The 17,054-nt window shown below is 46.5% G+C and overlaps 1 protein-coding gene across 4 annotated transcripts in view; it reads right to left on the minus strand.

Annotated features, from left to right (window-relative positions):
- The window catches only part of LOC149335436 (multidrug resistance protein mrp-7-like), a 60,528-nt gene that overhangs the window by 1,505 nt on the left and 41,969 nt on the right, over window positions 1-17,054 (minus strand). For all 4 annotated transcript variants that reach the window (XM_089552125.1, XM_089552121.1, XM_089552122.1 and 1 more), the window contains 13 exons: window positions 16,063-16,265; window positions 15,309-15,485; window positions 14,875-15,042; window positions 13,872-14,053; window positions 13,628-13,703; window positions 11,867-12,077; window positions 8,961-9,271; window positions 5,809-6,141; window positions 5,277-5,378; window positions 4,176-4,349; window positions 2,966-3,124; window positions 1,444-1,610; window positions 581-775 (listed from right to left, as the gene is read on the minus strand). In XM_089552125.1, coding sequence (XP_089408251.1) covers window positions 581-775; window positions 1,444-1,610; window positions 2,966-3,124; window positions 4,176-4,349; window positions 5,277-5,378; window positions 5,809-6,141; window positions 8,961-9,271; window positions 11,867-12,077; window positions 13,628-13,703; window positions 13,872-14,053; window positions 14,875-15,042; window positions 15,309-15,485; window positions 16,063-16,265 — 2,458 coding nt within the window. The remainder of the gene's footprint in view (window positions 1-580; window positions 776-1,443; window positions 1,611-2,965; window positions 3,125-4,175; window positions 4,350-5,276; window positions 5,379-5,808; window positions 6,142-8,960; window positions 9,272-11,866; window positions 12,078-13,627; window positions 13,704-13,871; window positions 14,054-14,874; window positions 15,043-15,308; window positions 15,486-16,062; window positions 16,266-17,054) is intronic.

Consider the following 17,054-nt stretch of genomic DNA (forward strand, 5'->3'; position numbering starts at 1 on the left):
AAAACGATAAATATGTGTGTTCTTCGATGTTTGCTCTTCTATTTCTGTATAACCACAACCAGTACAGCTACGCCCAAGGCCTCTCTTACTGATCTTCATTAACCGTGTACTGTACCAGCTATGGCCACACTATCGCCGCAAACTTCCAATTCTCATCTGACCATCTAATTTTCTGCCAGTCCCCGCTACGCTTGCCTTCTCTTGGAATACGTTACCCTTAACGACCATTGGCTATCTTGCCTTCGCATTACATGCCTTGCCCATACCCATTTTTCCTCCTTGATTTCGATGATGCTGTCAACTCTCTCTTGTTCCTTGATTCACTATGCTGTCTTCCTGTTTCAAAACGTTACTCAAATCATCTTGTTCCAATGGTTTTCCAAACTATTAATGTTTCTTCGTCACATTTCTTTTCATCATTTCTGCTATTCTCGTACTCATATCCAACTCACCTATGCACTCAAGCACTCGAAGCCCAGCGCATATTTAAAAACTTGAAATAAGTGTCCACAAGTACAGTCACACCCTCACAGACCAAAACATAGGCAAAAATTAACATTTTTCTGCGTATCCCTCTCACCGGTCATAGTCGAGGACCGTGTGTAGACGGTGCGCAATGGTGAAGAGGGTGCACTGCGCGAAGGCGTTCCGTAGCGCCACCTGAATGAGCTGATCCGTGTCGCCGTCCATCTGCGAAGTGGCCTCGTCCAGGAGGAGGATCTTCGTGCCTCGAAGCATGGCACGGGCGAGACATACCAGCTGCCGCTGGCCAACGCTGCGTAAACACGACAGCGTCATCCACATGAAATCCTTGCATATATTGCCCGGCGCTAGCTTCCTTTAAAAAAAAAAAAAGCCAGAAACAGAATCCGAAACTATGGCGGAGAAGTGGCTTTTGAAGACAAGTCTGCGGGCTTGCAGAAGATTTTTTTCAGGCTGGTTCGCCCATATCTGTTCACTGAAACGTTCAAATCACGTTTCGGTAGTTATTGACGAAATGAGACTGCGCCGTTTTTATTAAATTAATTTATGCTATCAGACGACTTAGCGCAAAAAAAAAGTGTGTAAAGCAAGCACAGACACGTAGACATTGCGCCAGTCTTTCGAATGATTCTCGATCTTTGGCCACGTCCGTTATCTCGTACTTCGAAGGTCTTAATGACCACCTACTCAGTTTACCTTTGCTGGAGCTTAATGCGGGGCTAGGGGCAGCTTCCACAACGACACATATTCGAGCATCCATAAATCTAACTAAGATCGAGCATTCGACTTCGCAGTCACACCTGTGAGCCCTACCGAATGGAACTAATAAAGAAAACCTGGAGTAATATGGCGGATGGCACTGTGTAGCCAATGGCGTGTCCTAGCTTGCACGCCAAAAGCATGTTTGAGTGCTGCCGTATTCGACCCCTAGGCCCTAGAGTCCCACTCTAATGTACTTGCCTCAGGTTACTGCCACCATCGGCGGTAAGGAGGAGCAAGCCCCTGGCGTCGTTCGAGACAACCTTGGCGAGGTGGGCGCGCTCCAGGCACTGCCATATCTCCCGGTCTGAGTGCGAGTTCGTCGGGTCCAGATTCATGCGCAGTGTTCCCCTCACGAGACTTGGATCCTGAAATTTCATCAAGATATCGCTGTAAAGTTTGCTGCTAAAGCATGTCGCCACTCAGGCCGACATCGAAACGTAATATTGCGTTATCGCCCCCAGTAGTAACTACCAACAACCGTATTCACTGTAAGATTGGTTATTCAAAAGAATGTCAATGTAATGTGTGGGGGCTCTCTTCGAGGCATAAGCTCGTTTCGAGCCATAAGCTCGAAACGTCCATCAACGCTTTTATTCTTCATGCCATGAATGTCCGAGACTTTGAAAACCAAGTAAGCCTGGCTAAGGTTTTAGGAGTTTTACGTGAAATGTAGTCGCATATCTGGCTTTTTTCTTTTCCTTAAAAGTATATCATCAAATTAACCAAAAAAAAAACTAATGAAAGAGATTCGCTAATTGATATTACTCCCTGTTTTACTCGTAGTTATATTTAGATTTGATAAAGGCCATTTCCCATTCAATGTATCGTCATTCAATTGCGGTTATTCCGTAGACCGGATCTTAAAAGGTCTGGCATTGCCAGGCCTAGGGCTGCAGCTGGCATTTTAGAATAATTTAATTTTATACCTATTTCCATGCAATACTTTCCTTCATTTTCTCCCTCAGAGCTTTCTTTAACATTTTTTGCATAATACCAATTTAGTCCGTTTTGCGGCAGGCAAATATCGTTTGTCTGAGTTCATCCTGAAACGTAGCTGTGGAAAAATATTCTAGTTTAGTGGACAACAGCATCGCTGGCGTGGGAGCCATTTAATGGGGTCTTCTATAGTAAATATCTCTTTTTTAGACAGATCTGAAACCTGCTGCGCCATCTAATGAGCGCGGCCAGTCTTATAGTTTCCCTCCCCTTCAGGCGCTCTCAAAAAAGTGAGTGTCAGTGCGATCGCATTTTGCGGGGAAGGCCAAAGAACAAAGAACCAAAGGCATTACATGCATTACAATAAGCTCTGGAGGACTTTTAATCACTTACTAGTAGTTTGAACTGTCAACCCAAAAAATATAAGCGCATTTTGAAATCATGAGGAGGCTGCATTTTCCTCTGAGCTCCGAAAATTGCATACGTTTCTGTATAACGTGAATTTCCCTGCACACAGCCATAAGCTCGAAACGCAGCAAACGATATTTCAATCAGGTTTTCGAACCGATATTATCATATCCTAGGCGTTTGATACAGATCAGCGACATTAGAAGGATATGAAGTGAAAGACCACTTTTGTTTCCTCAAGAATTGCCTATATGAAGACAGGAGAGCCCATATTTGGCGTCAGGCACCGTACGTTATGCGTCATTTTTTTATTTTTGCTAATAACATCCTTAAGTCAAGCTTTGAATTCAACCACACACTTTTTATCCTCAGTCACCTGGGGTATGACGGTGATGATACTGCGGAGTTTGCGAAGTGGCACCCCTGCTATGTCTACGCCGTCGATGAGGATCCGGCCTTCGGATGCTCTGAGCATGCGCAGAAGGGCGAGAACCAGAGAAGACTTGCCTGCTCCAGTGCGTCCCACAACTCCGATCTGAAACGATGAAAGCAAACTAGTTTGGCGCGCTTTTCTATGGCCGGAAAGAAACCGTAGCACACTGGTCGTACATTCGTAAGCCCTGGCACAGTAGTAGTAGTTATGCAGTTGTTGCATTGGAAATATTCGCCGGAATACTTCAAGTTATAATGACGTTTCAAAGTCTAAAGCCTGCCGCGTAGTCCACACATAATCGCGCTTTTGCTGGAGAATGTTTCAAAGTTTGCATTTTAAAGAGAAATGCCTGACAACCGGAGTAGCTTTTTATTGACGACTGGAGGACAAGATGATATTATAGGTAACAGCGCGTTAAAGTTGCGGTCAGGAGTGCGGCGCGAACAATATATTTTGTCGCAAGACAACTTTTACAGCGCCAAGCTTACTTGCAGTCGATCATAACTTCTCCGATAGCATTACTTCACTCGTAGCGAATGGAGAACTTCTATATACGTAGAACAAAAAACTGCGCGAATTGCAATGACGTGAAACCGCAAATCAATGCAACAACCTTTGGTTGGAGAAATGCCGCGAGGGATCTTAAGGTTATCATCATCATCATCAGCAGCAGCCTCACTACGCCCACTGCAGGGCAAATGCCTCTCCCATGTCTCTCCAATTAACCCGGTCCTTCGCCAGTTGCCTCAAAACCTTATCATCATCATCATAAGCCTAACGATGTCCACAGCGATGCAGGGGCCTTTCCTATATCCCCCCCAATTAACCCTGTCTTATACCAATAGTTATCACCTTATACTCGCAAACTTCCTACTCTCACCCGCCCATCTGATTTTCTACTGCCCCCTACTACGCTTACCTTCTCTTCTCTTTGAATTGAATGGGCTTTTATTCGCAGGAGGCAAACAGATAAATTCCTGCGGGTGGCACCATCATTTATTGCGCCTTCGCACTACATGCCCAGCCCATGCCCATTGCTTCTTCTGGTATCTTTAAAATAACAGGGGTGTCTTAAGATGCCACCCTCTGATCGCAACCTCTTCGTTTGCAGCTTAGAAGACTAAAATATATAGAGCTAACTCTTATTACTTACCTTTTCCCTGGGATTAACCACGAATGTGACGCCGCTGAGAACGTTCGGCAGCACTCCTGGACGGTAAGAGGCCGAGTAATTCTGGAACTCGACCTTTCCATCACTAGGCCAGCTGACCAGGGCCTTGTCCACCGCAGCCTTCTGCTCCTCGCTCCAAGTAGACGGTAGATCCTCCTGTGTAAACAGAATCACATGGATAATTGTTCTTTAGTATGTTACTGTGTCACCGCACTGTGGTGAAACGGTTTTCTCGTTTCTCTTTCACTTTAATTAAACCTTTTGGGCGCAGTTGATAACCTGCTTGTCTTGCTGAGTATTTTCATTCACCTGCCCCACAAAACAAGATGAAGTAAGTGGGTGCAGGTCCTGAGTTTCAGAACAAAGATAATGCAAACTGGGAACTTTGTGTAGTACTATGCGGTGAAGACAATGTCGCGCCGCAATTAAAAATTACATGGTGCACGTAGCCCAAACTATACCTGTGGGTGTTCCTCGCATTTCAAAGAGAAAGTAAGGTCAGTCCCTCTGAGTTCTTCGGAAGTGCATCACGAGTCAACAGCACAACCTGGATAAGGCGACCGTTACGTTGGCCGCGGATTGGCTCTAATTCAAGACATTCAAAAATAACCGAGAAGGCTTGCCTGAAAACCTAGAGGAAACCTTCGTGGAGGTATAGCGGGTTGAATCTAGAGGCTTCAAAACTGAATTTGGGTCCTAGGGCGAGTACTGCTTTGCGAGTACGAGAGTAACCACATCGCTTTTTTGTTTTTGTTTGCGTATGTATCACACGGTAAGGTGTTAGAAAAATACAACTCTAAGGATCTAACGAAATTTTCAGAAATTTCCAAGTGAAATTTAAGAATTAGCGACAAGAAAAGAAAACACTGTTTTTTTTTTGAACAACAACAAATTGTAACGTTGTGCTCTCAATGCACCTTATGTTATGAACCACCCATGAGCTTCATGACAAAGTTCGCGCGTGTGTAACCAGAGGCGTGAAGAATGTGGGTCAGTTTATGTTTTTTGACACTGATGATGACGTGGTGATGCCCACCATGGTCCTTGTCAGTCTTTGGAATTCTGGCACTGCGTGCAACGTACCTCACGCGGTAGCTCTGTGTACTCGACGCAGCGCTCCAAAGATACGATCATCTGGAGCACGTTGAACAGCATCACGCACAGAGTCATCAACGCCAGGGGAACCTGCGGCCGGCGGAACGAGATTATTGTCATAGTTATACTTATTTGCGCACTCCTGTAATTTAAGTAAGTGGTCCGGACATAAAGCTTTACAAATTTCATCCTCTACCTAAGTCTAGCCTTTTTCATTCATTCATTCATTCATTCATTCATTCATTCATTCATTCATTCATTCATTCATTCATTCATTCATTCATTCAAAATTTGCACCAGTGTACGGTGATGATCACTAAACAGCCACTGTCAAAGCAAGGCCACTTTCTGTCATGCAGGGCCCTAACTTATAAACCTTGTAGACACTACTCTGGTCGCATTATTCCTGTTATTTGCCTCTTAGATACTACCTCACTTTCCCAGCATTATCGATCTCAAAAAAATCATTTTTTGCGCTAAGTACGCCATAGTTCACATGGAATAAAACCGGCTCTCTCACCGATATCGCCGAGCTCAATGCCAAGCCTAGGCTGCTGGGGTCGGGCCCACGGGGTCCGGCGAACAGGGTGTTGGCGAGCAGCGTGTACAGGACCACCACGTAGCCCGCTGTCGAGGTCAGCGTGCGGGTGAAGCGGTACGCTGCGCCGAAGCTCGAGTAGCCGCGCATCGTGTCGTCTAGGAGGCGGCAGAAGTGTCTCCTGAACCGGTCGGCTACGCCGTACGCTCGCACGCTGCTCAGCGCGTCCACTGTCTCGGCCGCGTGCTGCAGCAGCCGCGACATGGCCACGCTCTCGTAGAAGCGGGAGCTGTGCGACGCCTTCACGGCGAGGTTCTGCACGGTGCGAAAGAGAGGGATCCACTCGGTTTAATCTAACAGAACAGGTTAACAGATGCCTGGAGCGTGGGCCTAATTTAACCAGTCATGCTCTAACCTATTCTAATCTTTATGGTCCACGGGCGTTTAACGTCCCAAAGCGAGTAAGGCTGTGAGAGACGCCGTAGTGAAGGGCTCTGGAAATTCAGACCACCTGGGATTCTTTAACATGCATGGACATCGCACAGCAAGCGGCCCTCTAGAATTTCCGCCTCCATCGAAATTCGACCGTCACGACCAGAATCGAACCTGCGTCTTTCGAGTCAGCAGCCGAGCGCCGTAACGACTGAGCCAGCGCTGCGGCTGCCTGGTCCAGTATGTTTTGGAGAAATTCCCCATGTTCGAGTGGATTTGGAATATGAAGCATACGCGTTACGTATACCTTTTCCAAAACTGTGAATTTTCTGTGAGAGCTGGTAACATGGGAAGTAGCGGGGCCAGTTGGTTCATTTTTCAACTTAAAACAGTGCGCAGGGACAGGACACAGTCAAGAAACACACAGACACAGCACTGACTGACAACTGAGGAATTTACTGCTTTGCTTGCAATAAATACAGAAAGTATCGTCTAAAATACAAAGAAAGCCTTGAAATCGTCATTTTGTCACTTCTGTCGTCATTGCTTGTCCAGATAACCCATTTCTTTTTTCGTCAACGTTAGTGATGGTGTGCTCACGCAGGTGGAACGATTCTTCTGAATGATGAACGCTTCGTATATCTCTCGCATGAGCTTTCGGGGGTATCTTCTCAGAATCTTGCAGCGTCGAAAGTGTGGAATGCATTCGCAGTCCGACACGTGTCCCGCTAGCTTGCTGCCATATCCTTTTTCGATGTTGCCGACGTGTTCCATGAGACGTATGTTGACGCAGCGTCCTGACTGCCCAACATATGACGCCCCGCATGACAAGGGGATCTTATAAACTACATCACTGTCGCATTCGGTGAATTTGTCTTTGTGCTTTGTTTTACAACGTGCTGTTTTTTCAGCGCCTTGGTTGACCATTTTGCACAACTTGGATAATTTGCTGGGCGCATTGAAAACTAAGTCCACTCCAGCTCGCGCCACCACTTTCTTTAGTGCGTGGCTGACACCGTGGACATATGGCATGACGGCTACCTTCCGCTCTACTTTTTGAGGCTTCTTGGGGTTCGGTCGCCGGAACTCTTTCAGTAACTTGAAGCCAAGGCTACAGATGAGGTCGTCCGGGAAAGCAAAGCGTCCAGACACAGCTGACACGGTTACGTGAAGCTGGTTTCCCGGACGGCCTCATCTGTAGCATTGGCTTCAAGTTACTGAAAGAGTTCCGGCGACCGAACCCCAAGAAGCCTCAAAAAGTAGAGCGGAAGGTAGCCGTCATGCCATATGTCCACGGTGTCAGCCACGCACTAAAGAAAGTGGTGGCGCGAGCTGGAGTGGACTTAGTTTTCAATGCGCCCAGCAAATTATCCAAGTTGTGCAAAATGGTCAACCAAGGCGCTGAAAAAACAGCACGTTGTAAAACAAAGCACAAAGACAAATTCACCGAATGCGACAGTGATGTAGCTTATAAGATCCCCTTGTCATGCGGGGCGTCATATGTTGGGCAGTCAGGACGCTGCGTCAACATACGTCTCATGGACCACGTCGGCAACATCGAAAAAGGATATGGCAGCAAGCTAGCGGGACACGTGTCGGACTGCGAATGCATTCCACACTTTCGACGCTGCAAGATTCTGAGAAGATACCCCCGAAAGCTCATGCGAGAGATATACGAAGCGTTCATCATTCAGAAGAATCGTTCCACCTGCGTGAGCACACCATCACTAACGTTGACGAAAAAAGAAATGAGTTATCTGGACAAGCAATGACGACAGAAGTGACAAAATGACGATTTCAAGGCTTTCTTTGTATTTTAGACGATACTTTCTGTATTTATTGCAAGCAAAGCAGTAAATTCCTCAGTTGTCAGTCAGTGCTGTGTCTGTGTGTTTCTTGACTGTGTCCTGTCCCTGCGCACTGTTTTAAGTTGAAAGAGCTGGTAAGTTGTGACCGGCCAAGAACGACTCATGAGCTGTCAGTGACGCCGTAGTAGAGGGTTCCGGAGTAATTTTGACCACCTGGGGTTTCTAACATGCGCCGACATCGCGTAGCACACGGATTTTCTATTTCGACTTTCCGCCACCCTTCAAATGCAGCCGCCGGTAGCCCCGTTACTTTGGCGCTCGGCTGGTGATCCCAACCCAAGTTCGCGGCAAACAAATCCGGGTCGCGCCAGCCGAGATTTTTTTTTGCCGCAAACTTAGGTTGGGATAAGCAGCCGAGCGCCAAAACCACTGGGCAACCGTGGCGGGTCTGAAGATTGTCTATAGCTCTTCTTTGTAGCCGTATAACTGTGCTTGGGTGGATCCCATTGTATAATTAATCCCTTATTGCATACTATAAGCTAATATACCAGAACCTAGCAGAACGTAATTAACCCTAACCTACTGTGTCATCGCATAAGTCCGAAACAGAAAGGGCTCGCAAATTATGAAGGCTGTCAATTCCCAACTAGATAAAAAACCAACCGGTGGTGATGTATTTCTTCCCAACGGATCAAACCAACAAAAACTTTGCATGCAGATTGATAGTGCAAGCTGTACACTCATGTGTGCAGCTCCTCAATATAACTTCCTTCTTTTCTCCGCAATGCGGATCCTATTAGTGTATCTCCCTCTCATAACGCAGGCGCTGCCTACCCATCAGGCTCCTACCTCCTCACCCTGTTAACCACCTGTTAGGCACATAAGCAGACTTACTATTCCGTAGCCCACGAACACGGCCACGATGGCGGTGACGGCGACCACCGCGGGTGACTGGGTGCCGATCACGGCGATCTTGGCCAGCGTGATGAGCGTGTTCTGAACGGTCTGCTTTCCGCTGAGGAAAGTACGCGCGTCCACGAAGTCCATGTCGGCCGAGAAGCGGTTGAGGATGCGGCCCCGCGGCGACGCGTCGAAGAAGGACACCGGGCTGCCGAGCACGTGGCTCAGCATCCCATTGTGCAGCGACCTCGACAGCCGCTTCGCCGAGAGGGCCAGCAAGACGCTGGCCACAACACGCAAGGCCACTGGCAAAGAATAGACGGAACGATTTCAATCCAGCTCCCATTCAAAACTCCGTTGGTCAAGGCCTCTTGAGTGAATGAGGCCTCGGACTGTATGCACTTGCATTGTGAGTCCTATAACCTTGGTGCATTGGAAACGTGCATGGCTGTCGGAATCTGTATCACTGTATCATCTTCATCATTACCTTTGTCATCATCATCAAACCCAAAGAACATTAAATAAGGGGAATATAAAATAAGGTTGAATAGCACAAAACGGTTGGTTTGTTTAGGGGGTTTAACGTCCCAAAGCGACTCAGGCTATGAGAGATTCCGTAGTGAAGGGTTCCGGAAAGTTCGACCACCTGTGGTTCTTTAACGTGCACTGACATCGCACAGTACACGGGCCTCTAGAATTTCTCCTCCAAAGAAATTCAACCGCCGCGGGCAGAATCGAACCCGCGTCTTTCGGGTCAGCAGCCGAGCACCATAACCACTGAGCCACCGCGGAGGCGAATCGCACAAAATGTCTCCACAAAGTATTTTTCAGCACGACTATGTAACAAATAATACAACGAGAACAACAATTAGAAGCACTTTACAGGGCACTCCGTTACCCTAAAGGCAGGATAACCGCTGGTCCTTAAGAGAGAGAGAGTGAAAGAGTCGGCTTCATTTCATGTGTACTATGACTATGGAAAGAAAAATGATAGGTGTAACGTTAAGAGATCGGAACCGGGCGATGTGGGTGAGGGAAAGCATCCTAATCGAAATCAAGAGGAAGATTGGTTTGGTTTATTGGGGTTTAACGTCCCAAAGCAACTGAGGCTATGAGAGACGCCGTAGTGAAGGGCTCCGGAAATTTCGACCACCTGGGGTTTGTTAACGTGCACTGACATCGCACAGCACACGGGCCTCTAGAATTTCGCCTTCAAGAAATTCAGCCGCCGCGGCCGGGATCGAACCCGCGTCTTTCGGGTCAGCAGCCGAGCGCCGTAGCCACTGAGCCACCGCGGCGGCTCAAGAGGAAGAAATGGGCTTTGGCAAAGCATGTAATGCGAAGCCAAGATAACTGCTGGTCCTTAAGGGTAACGGAGTGGATACCAAGAGAAAGCAAGCGTAGCAGGGGGTGGCACAAAGTTATGTGGGTGTGTGAGATTGAGAAGTTTGCGGGGATACGGTGGCTGCAGCTGGCAAAGGACAGGGTTAACGGAGAGGCATGGAAAAGGCCTTTACTCTGCAGTCGACATAATCATCCTGATGATGATGATGAGCAAAACTTGGTACAATATCTGTCAATAAAATCAATTCAGTGACTCTTTCTGGCTACATTCATATTTTTCTCGTAGCACAAGGTCTATTTATAGCTCAGAAAATTGTATTAAAACTTTTGCAGCCAGTTGATTCAAATTCGTAACGCTCACGCCGAAAAGGACTTCATGATCTGTTTCAGCTTCCAGCCGCTGTACTAAAGTAAATACTGTAAACGCAGCGGGGAGTGGCGTGGTGGGTGTGGACAAAGCGTAAGCGTAGTGCGTTCTGTGTGCTCTTGAGGGCTTGGAGCTGAGGGGTCACAGACCTTTAGAACCAAGCCGTTGCACGGCTTCTGACAGCTGAATGTTTTAGGAGCGCTTTGAGGAGTGTTAACCTCGGAACAGTGCAAGCGTTGCGAATGTCTTGTTGCCGTGAGCACGTATGAGTGTTCACGGTGACTCAGCGATCAAGTTAATGGCTTTTAAGACGCCCTCGCTAAGTCTCAGGCTAAGTTGTTAAGTCGGCTAAGGTACTGCGTTCGCTGTTAGCGGGCAATGCATACGCATCGCGGGCGCTACGCGCCGTTGGTAGCCCAGAGTGTACCGGTTTTACTTTGTACTGATGTTTGGCGCCACTCACATATTTGGATGATTTGTTAGTGATCTCGAGTCGTTAGAGAGTAAGCGAAAGCACGAAATTTTATAAATCCCCTCAATATGGAAGTTTATTTAAAGAGCTGCGAACAAAGAAATGTGGAAGTGTGTGCCCAGACTTGTCCACTTCCGAACTGCTTATCACTTTCCCAAGTCTTCTGCATCATCTCTTGTCCACAATTAACAGTTTTTTGTTGATAAGACCGAGGTCTGTGCCTCAATCGGAAACCTGTCACTGGACGACGGTCAAAGACGCTTGGCGCTCTTCGTATTGCTGCGGCAATTATACGATCAACAGCCAACTGCCAATATCCTTATCAGTCATCGTGGTCGCCATCGACGACCCACCACCCGCCATCATTTGAATTTATCCATGCATAAAGACAGTGAGCTGGGTTATTAGCCACATTTCTTCAAGGGCATTTCAAAACGATTTCACGCACACACACGCACGTAGCAAATAAAACAGCCCATGTCCCATCATTTCTGTCTGTTTCTTTGACGCTCCCATTTTCAGCGCTGCTTAATGCTTTACCATGCGAAACCGACTAGCCTTGACCAAGATATTAATCTATTTCCGCCAAGTATGATCCAGAGGCCATCCTGCTGCATTGCAAGGTGCCTTATATCCTCTTTCTTTCTGATTACCTTCCATATCACCCAGACAAGTGGTACTAGTATTGCGCCCGAGAGGCTCTTCGAAGGAACTCACCGTCGATGACGCACAGCGACACCAGCACTTGCACCCAGGGCACCTGCTCGGTCGTAGATCCCGCAGCGGCGCGGCTCGAATAGTCCGTCCACTGCTTTATCCACAGCTGCTGGAAGGCGAAGAAGCAGGAAGCAGCCACAAAGATGATGACTCCCACGGGTGCCGGCCATTGCGACAGCCGCAACAGGCTGCGAAGTAGCTGCCAACCTGTCTGGAAGGAGACGCTCATGTTACCTTCACGTTACCTCAGACAGCGAATGCGCCTGAAGACGCTCGGCTCTTTCCCATCAGTAGCAGATCTACCCTGAGCTGCACCCGCGCATCTTGCAGAGGACCGTTCTGTACAGTTGGGTGCCTGATATTCTACACTCTAAACCAAAATAGGCCTATATGGGAGTAAAACGGGAGTATGCTCTCCTCTAGCGCACAACCTTTCATGGGCAGTTCTTGGCGATCAGAGAGAGGGTGTGGTAGATGGTCCTTAGAGAGAGGGTGTGGTAGATGGTCCTCAGAGAGAGAGTGTGGAAGATGGTCCTTAGAGAGAGGGTGTGGTAGATGGTCCTTAAGAGGGAGGGTGTGGTAGATGGTCCTTAGAGAGTGGGTGTGGTAGATGGTCAGGGCAGGGTAGTCTGCCCGAGTTCCGCGGTAGATTTTGAACACTATATGTACGGAATGCATACTTGTGCCAACGAAGGCATAAACCAATAGCAAAACTTTGTAACTTGATGCACTTTGCAATGGGAGGAGGCTTTTACACGCGGAACCTGAGGTTCTGAGGTCAGCAAAGAGAGCAGACTGAAACCTCGGTTAAAATCTTCTTAACTGCAAGATGTTTGAATGTTTTGAAGAGAGAATTTGTTTCCGTTGCCAACCTTAAGTATGTCGTGTTTTTAAGGATAGAAAACCACTGTAAGGTTTGGGCAGGATACCATGCCCCTAAAAGAGAATGCCCTAGAGGACAGCTTAATACCTTCTGGTCCCTTTTGTGTTTAGAGTGTACACAATAGTGGTCTATAGACACACACCGCAATAATACCTGTGAGACGCTATAACCTACGCTGCGCTATCAGATGCAAATGCAACTCTTTTTAAAAGTGCTGCAGATATTTACACGGAATGAAAGTAACAAAGTTGCAGGAGTTTAACCAGTTTAGCATCTTGTCTGCGACTCTACGCTACGATGAAAGGACTAAATTGAAAAGGAAGCGGAGAAAAAATAAAGATAAAGTGGGTACACAAGAAATTGCCTCTATAGTGAATGTAAGGAACTCTTTTCAGGCGAACCCAAGCAGCAAAATAACCGCAACGCTTTTGGACAAGAGACACGTACAGATATTGTATTCGGCTAATACCAGGAAAATTGGCCCAGAAAGGTTTGGCTGGTTGTGCTAGCTATTGGCAATAACCGCCTGTTATTTCAGGCGGGCCGTGTACGGAACTTACGCGGTTGTTAATCAGTCTAACACATGAATAGGTTTCATGACTACAGCGCAACGAACGGGACAAGAAGGACACAGGCAGGGACATAACACAGCGCTGTTTTTTTGTCAAGTTAATAGGCTCCGACAGAAAGTTGGAAGCACGTTTCGGCCTGAGTTTCGATGGTGACACAAGTAACAAAGGCTGGCCTTAATGTTTGAAAGTGCCGAAGTGCGATGGCGTCGTTACAATTCTGGCATTAACCTCATAACTATTGGGGTCATGACCAGACTCTTAATATTAAAGCTAACGTTAACAACACAAAGCATCTGTCATACTTACTTTTGTTGAGTTGCCTAGCTCTTCTTCTGTTATTCGTCCAACTGTGTCATTCTCTTCCATCTCTTCGGTTCCTGCGCTGAAGAGGGATTGACAAATAATTTGCACAGGCTCAACAAGGATTATAACAAGCACGATCCTGTCCTACAAGTGTAGGCTTTATTCCAAGGAGCCTAATACATGGCCAGGGAACAAATTAAAAAATCGCATTTACCAACTTGAATAGAAACAAATACGGTTCTCTCACCATGATTTGTTAAGATCACTCCACTTGCGTTTTTCAAGAGCTTCGCGGAAGTTTTGCGGAGAATCCGGGTCCGTCACAAGATCTTCGAGTCTGCTGTATACCTTTATATTCTTTCCGTCGACCAAAACGATTTTGTCCATATGGTGAAGGTAATGGCCTTGGTTGCAGACCATGATTCGCGTCTGAAAACAAATTATCCAGTTGTGAGCATGGGGTTATGAGGCTCCGTAAGCAGCTCGAGCTAAACGGGAACAGCCGTAACAAAACAAGAAAATTTTGATACACTGGGTGACTGTTTCTTGAGTATTGTACGCATAACTGAGTAAAAATAAACAGAATGGGACTCTAGGGCGATAAAAAACGGCCGGCCGGGTCATTTGCGCTCAAGTCTGGCAACACTGTAACAACGTTGCTGCCCCTCTCCAAGGCTTTCTGTGTTAAACTATCAAGGTGTGTCATCAAAGTCGCTCTTCTCAGATTTCTCAGATCTTTTATTCAGTGTTGCCCTCCTAAAAATGCTCAACAAATAAAAAGTGTTACAGCTAGGAGGAACAAAAAACTATCAGAGTGTCTCGACCAGGTTCCGCCTGCAAGCAGACCACAAGAGTTCGTCATTTTTGCACTCGCAGATGCTCCGGCTATCAAGGTTCGCAAATCTTAACAAAAGTCTCTGCAGATATATGGCAACCTAACATTGCTACACTACATCTCCTCTAATCGACAGTTTGTGTGCTATTTCCCGAAGGTCATATAAAACTTTCGTATTTTCACTTTGTATTTAAACACCACATTTTGTACCCAAGTATAAGATGCCTAATGCTAAGGATTGCATTCTTCAGTGTGTCTCGTGTTATTGCGCTGTTGTACCATGTTGTGCAAGACGATGTCGTTTTTATAGTTTGAGCCTTTCTGGTCTCTACAATCTTGTGCGCGTCAGAAAAGCAAGTTTACTAAGCGCGTAATCTCTTCATCTATACACGATCGTTCCTTGGAGAGACCTCACCTTGTTACCAAGCAAGCCCCGGTTTCCGATGACGTCCCTGAAGACCCGACTGCCGACCACTGGGTCCAAGGCGCTGAGGGGGTCATCGAGTAAGTACACGTCACTCTGGCTGTAGACCGCCCGGGCCAAGGAAATGCGCTGCTTCTGCCCTCCACTCAGGTTGGTTCCCTGCGGCGTTTTCGGAAGGCAATGATACCCCGCAACTTCACACACTTTTGAATGATACACCTAGCTCCAGCTGGACATAACATTTAAAAGGTCGGGCCAAGCGTTGACGGCTAATGAGCCTCGAGGTTATGCTCAAGGAACCAATACCCCACAACTATGAACTCAAGACACCCGACTGTGCCTCAGTAAATTCAAGGAATAGTTTACAGTTGTCTCAATATATCGGTTCGTGAGGGATTCAAAAACTTTCAGCGATGATACTTTACCTTTTCTCCGACTTCAGTCATGTCTCCCGACTGTAGCTTGTTGATGTCATTCATCAGCTGGCAGCTCCGAATAACTTGCTCGTAGAAGGCAGGATTCATCGGCTTTCCGTAGGTGATGTTGTCCCTTATTGTCATGTTGTGCACATTTGGCAACTGTGGCGCAAAAGCTACTCGGCCCTGAAAAGTAATTAGCAACTGTTTTCAGCGTTTGCGCGTCAGAAATCCAAAGTTACTTGTTCAAGAAGTGTGCAGGCGTTGCAAAAATTGTGCCCGAATGGTTGCGACATGAGATCACAAGAAAAAAAAAGCTATTGAGCTTTAAAAACAATTGCCAAGTCGAATCTTTGTGTCAGTCACGATTTAGCCGCCTTTGAAAGTGATGAGTCGAAAGCCTTCTAGACTGGAATCCGCAATGTTCTAAACAAACTAACATGAAGATACCGATACAGGCAGCAGCAAAGGATGTCACGTATGACATAAGCAGAGATCAAACGGGCTGTGTACAATGCTAAAAAAAAGGATAAAACACTTCTTTGCGAGAAGTACTGAGTATTGCGCATTGTGCATAGAAACGAAATGGAAATCTGCAATATGAGGCATATTTAACGAATGTCCAAATTTTACAGCGTGTATGCTACTGTTTTTGTTACATTCAAAGTGACTTCAACTAGCGCGGGCAACAGTGTTCCGGTGATTCTGAATGCAATACAGAATTCCCAAAGTCCTCCAACTACTGTTGTTATATTTCACTCACTGTGCAGGTAATTTTGCCTCCTATCAGATGCATGTCGCCCAGAATGGCGGCCAACAGCGATGATTTGCCGCTCCCGACGAAGCCCACGATACCGACGAGAGAACCCGGCTCGACAGTCAGGTCGATATCTTGAAGATTGGGCTCCGATATACCGTCATCAGGCTCGCTCCATGAAAATGAGCATCTCTGTAGTGCCACTGCGCCTGAATGCGTGGGAGAAGAGAATTGTAAAATTAGCACAGAGTAACAAAAGTCGATCATTCCTTTGAGTAGATTCTAGTTGACCAAAGAAAAATTTAACGTGACCGCTACGTGCGCACTATCAGCAAAGTAAATCTGAAAGTTACTGACAGCTTTCACTAAGGGGTTGTGAGGTTACCGCGGAGAGCCAGCACGCAGCGTTTTACCCCTTGAATTCAATAACAGATCGCCGCGGTTTTTATAGAGCACCACAAATACACTCCACATAATAAGCACCTAAATAACTTCTCAGGTCTCATGAACTAGAAAGGCGTAAGGCTCTAATTTTTGATAAAAAGTGGTCATAAAAAGAGATAAAGATAATGTTCTTTTAATGACTTCTATTCGCGTTAAATCCAAGCCTGATTATAGTGGGAATTGTGTTAATAACGTAGACGGCATCTGCTGATGAGTAATGTAGCATTTAACGTTCTAATCGTCTGGAAATTTTATTACACATATGCGTAAAAATCACACAAAGGTTTTATCATAGCACGAAAAGATGTGCTACTGAGGGGAGTATTTTTTATGAATAGTTTGAGGCCCCAGATTGCTTTAGATCAAGATGAAAAAATTGGATCAGCGTTTTTACTGAGCCTTAAAACTTCCGATTAGTATATCGTGAGAAATCGCAACAAATTACTTGCGGCTATAAGATACCTCAGTGCATATCTTTGTCTATTGTTCACAGCCCATCTTGCTGCGACCTCTCCGAAAAGAGTGAGGTCGCGGAGCTCATCTCATTCAAGGTT

This window comes from Amblyomma mixtum, chromosome 7 (assembly GCF_055824585.1).
Source record: "Amblyomma mixtum isolate Tamu chromosome 7, ASM5582458v1, whole genome shotgun sequence".
In the NCBI taxonomy this organism is placed as follows: Eukaryota; Metazoa; Arthropoda; class Arachnida; order Ixodida; family Ixodidae; genus Amblyomma; species Amblyomma mixtum.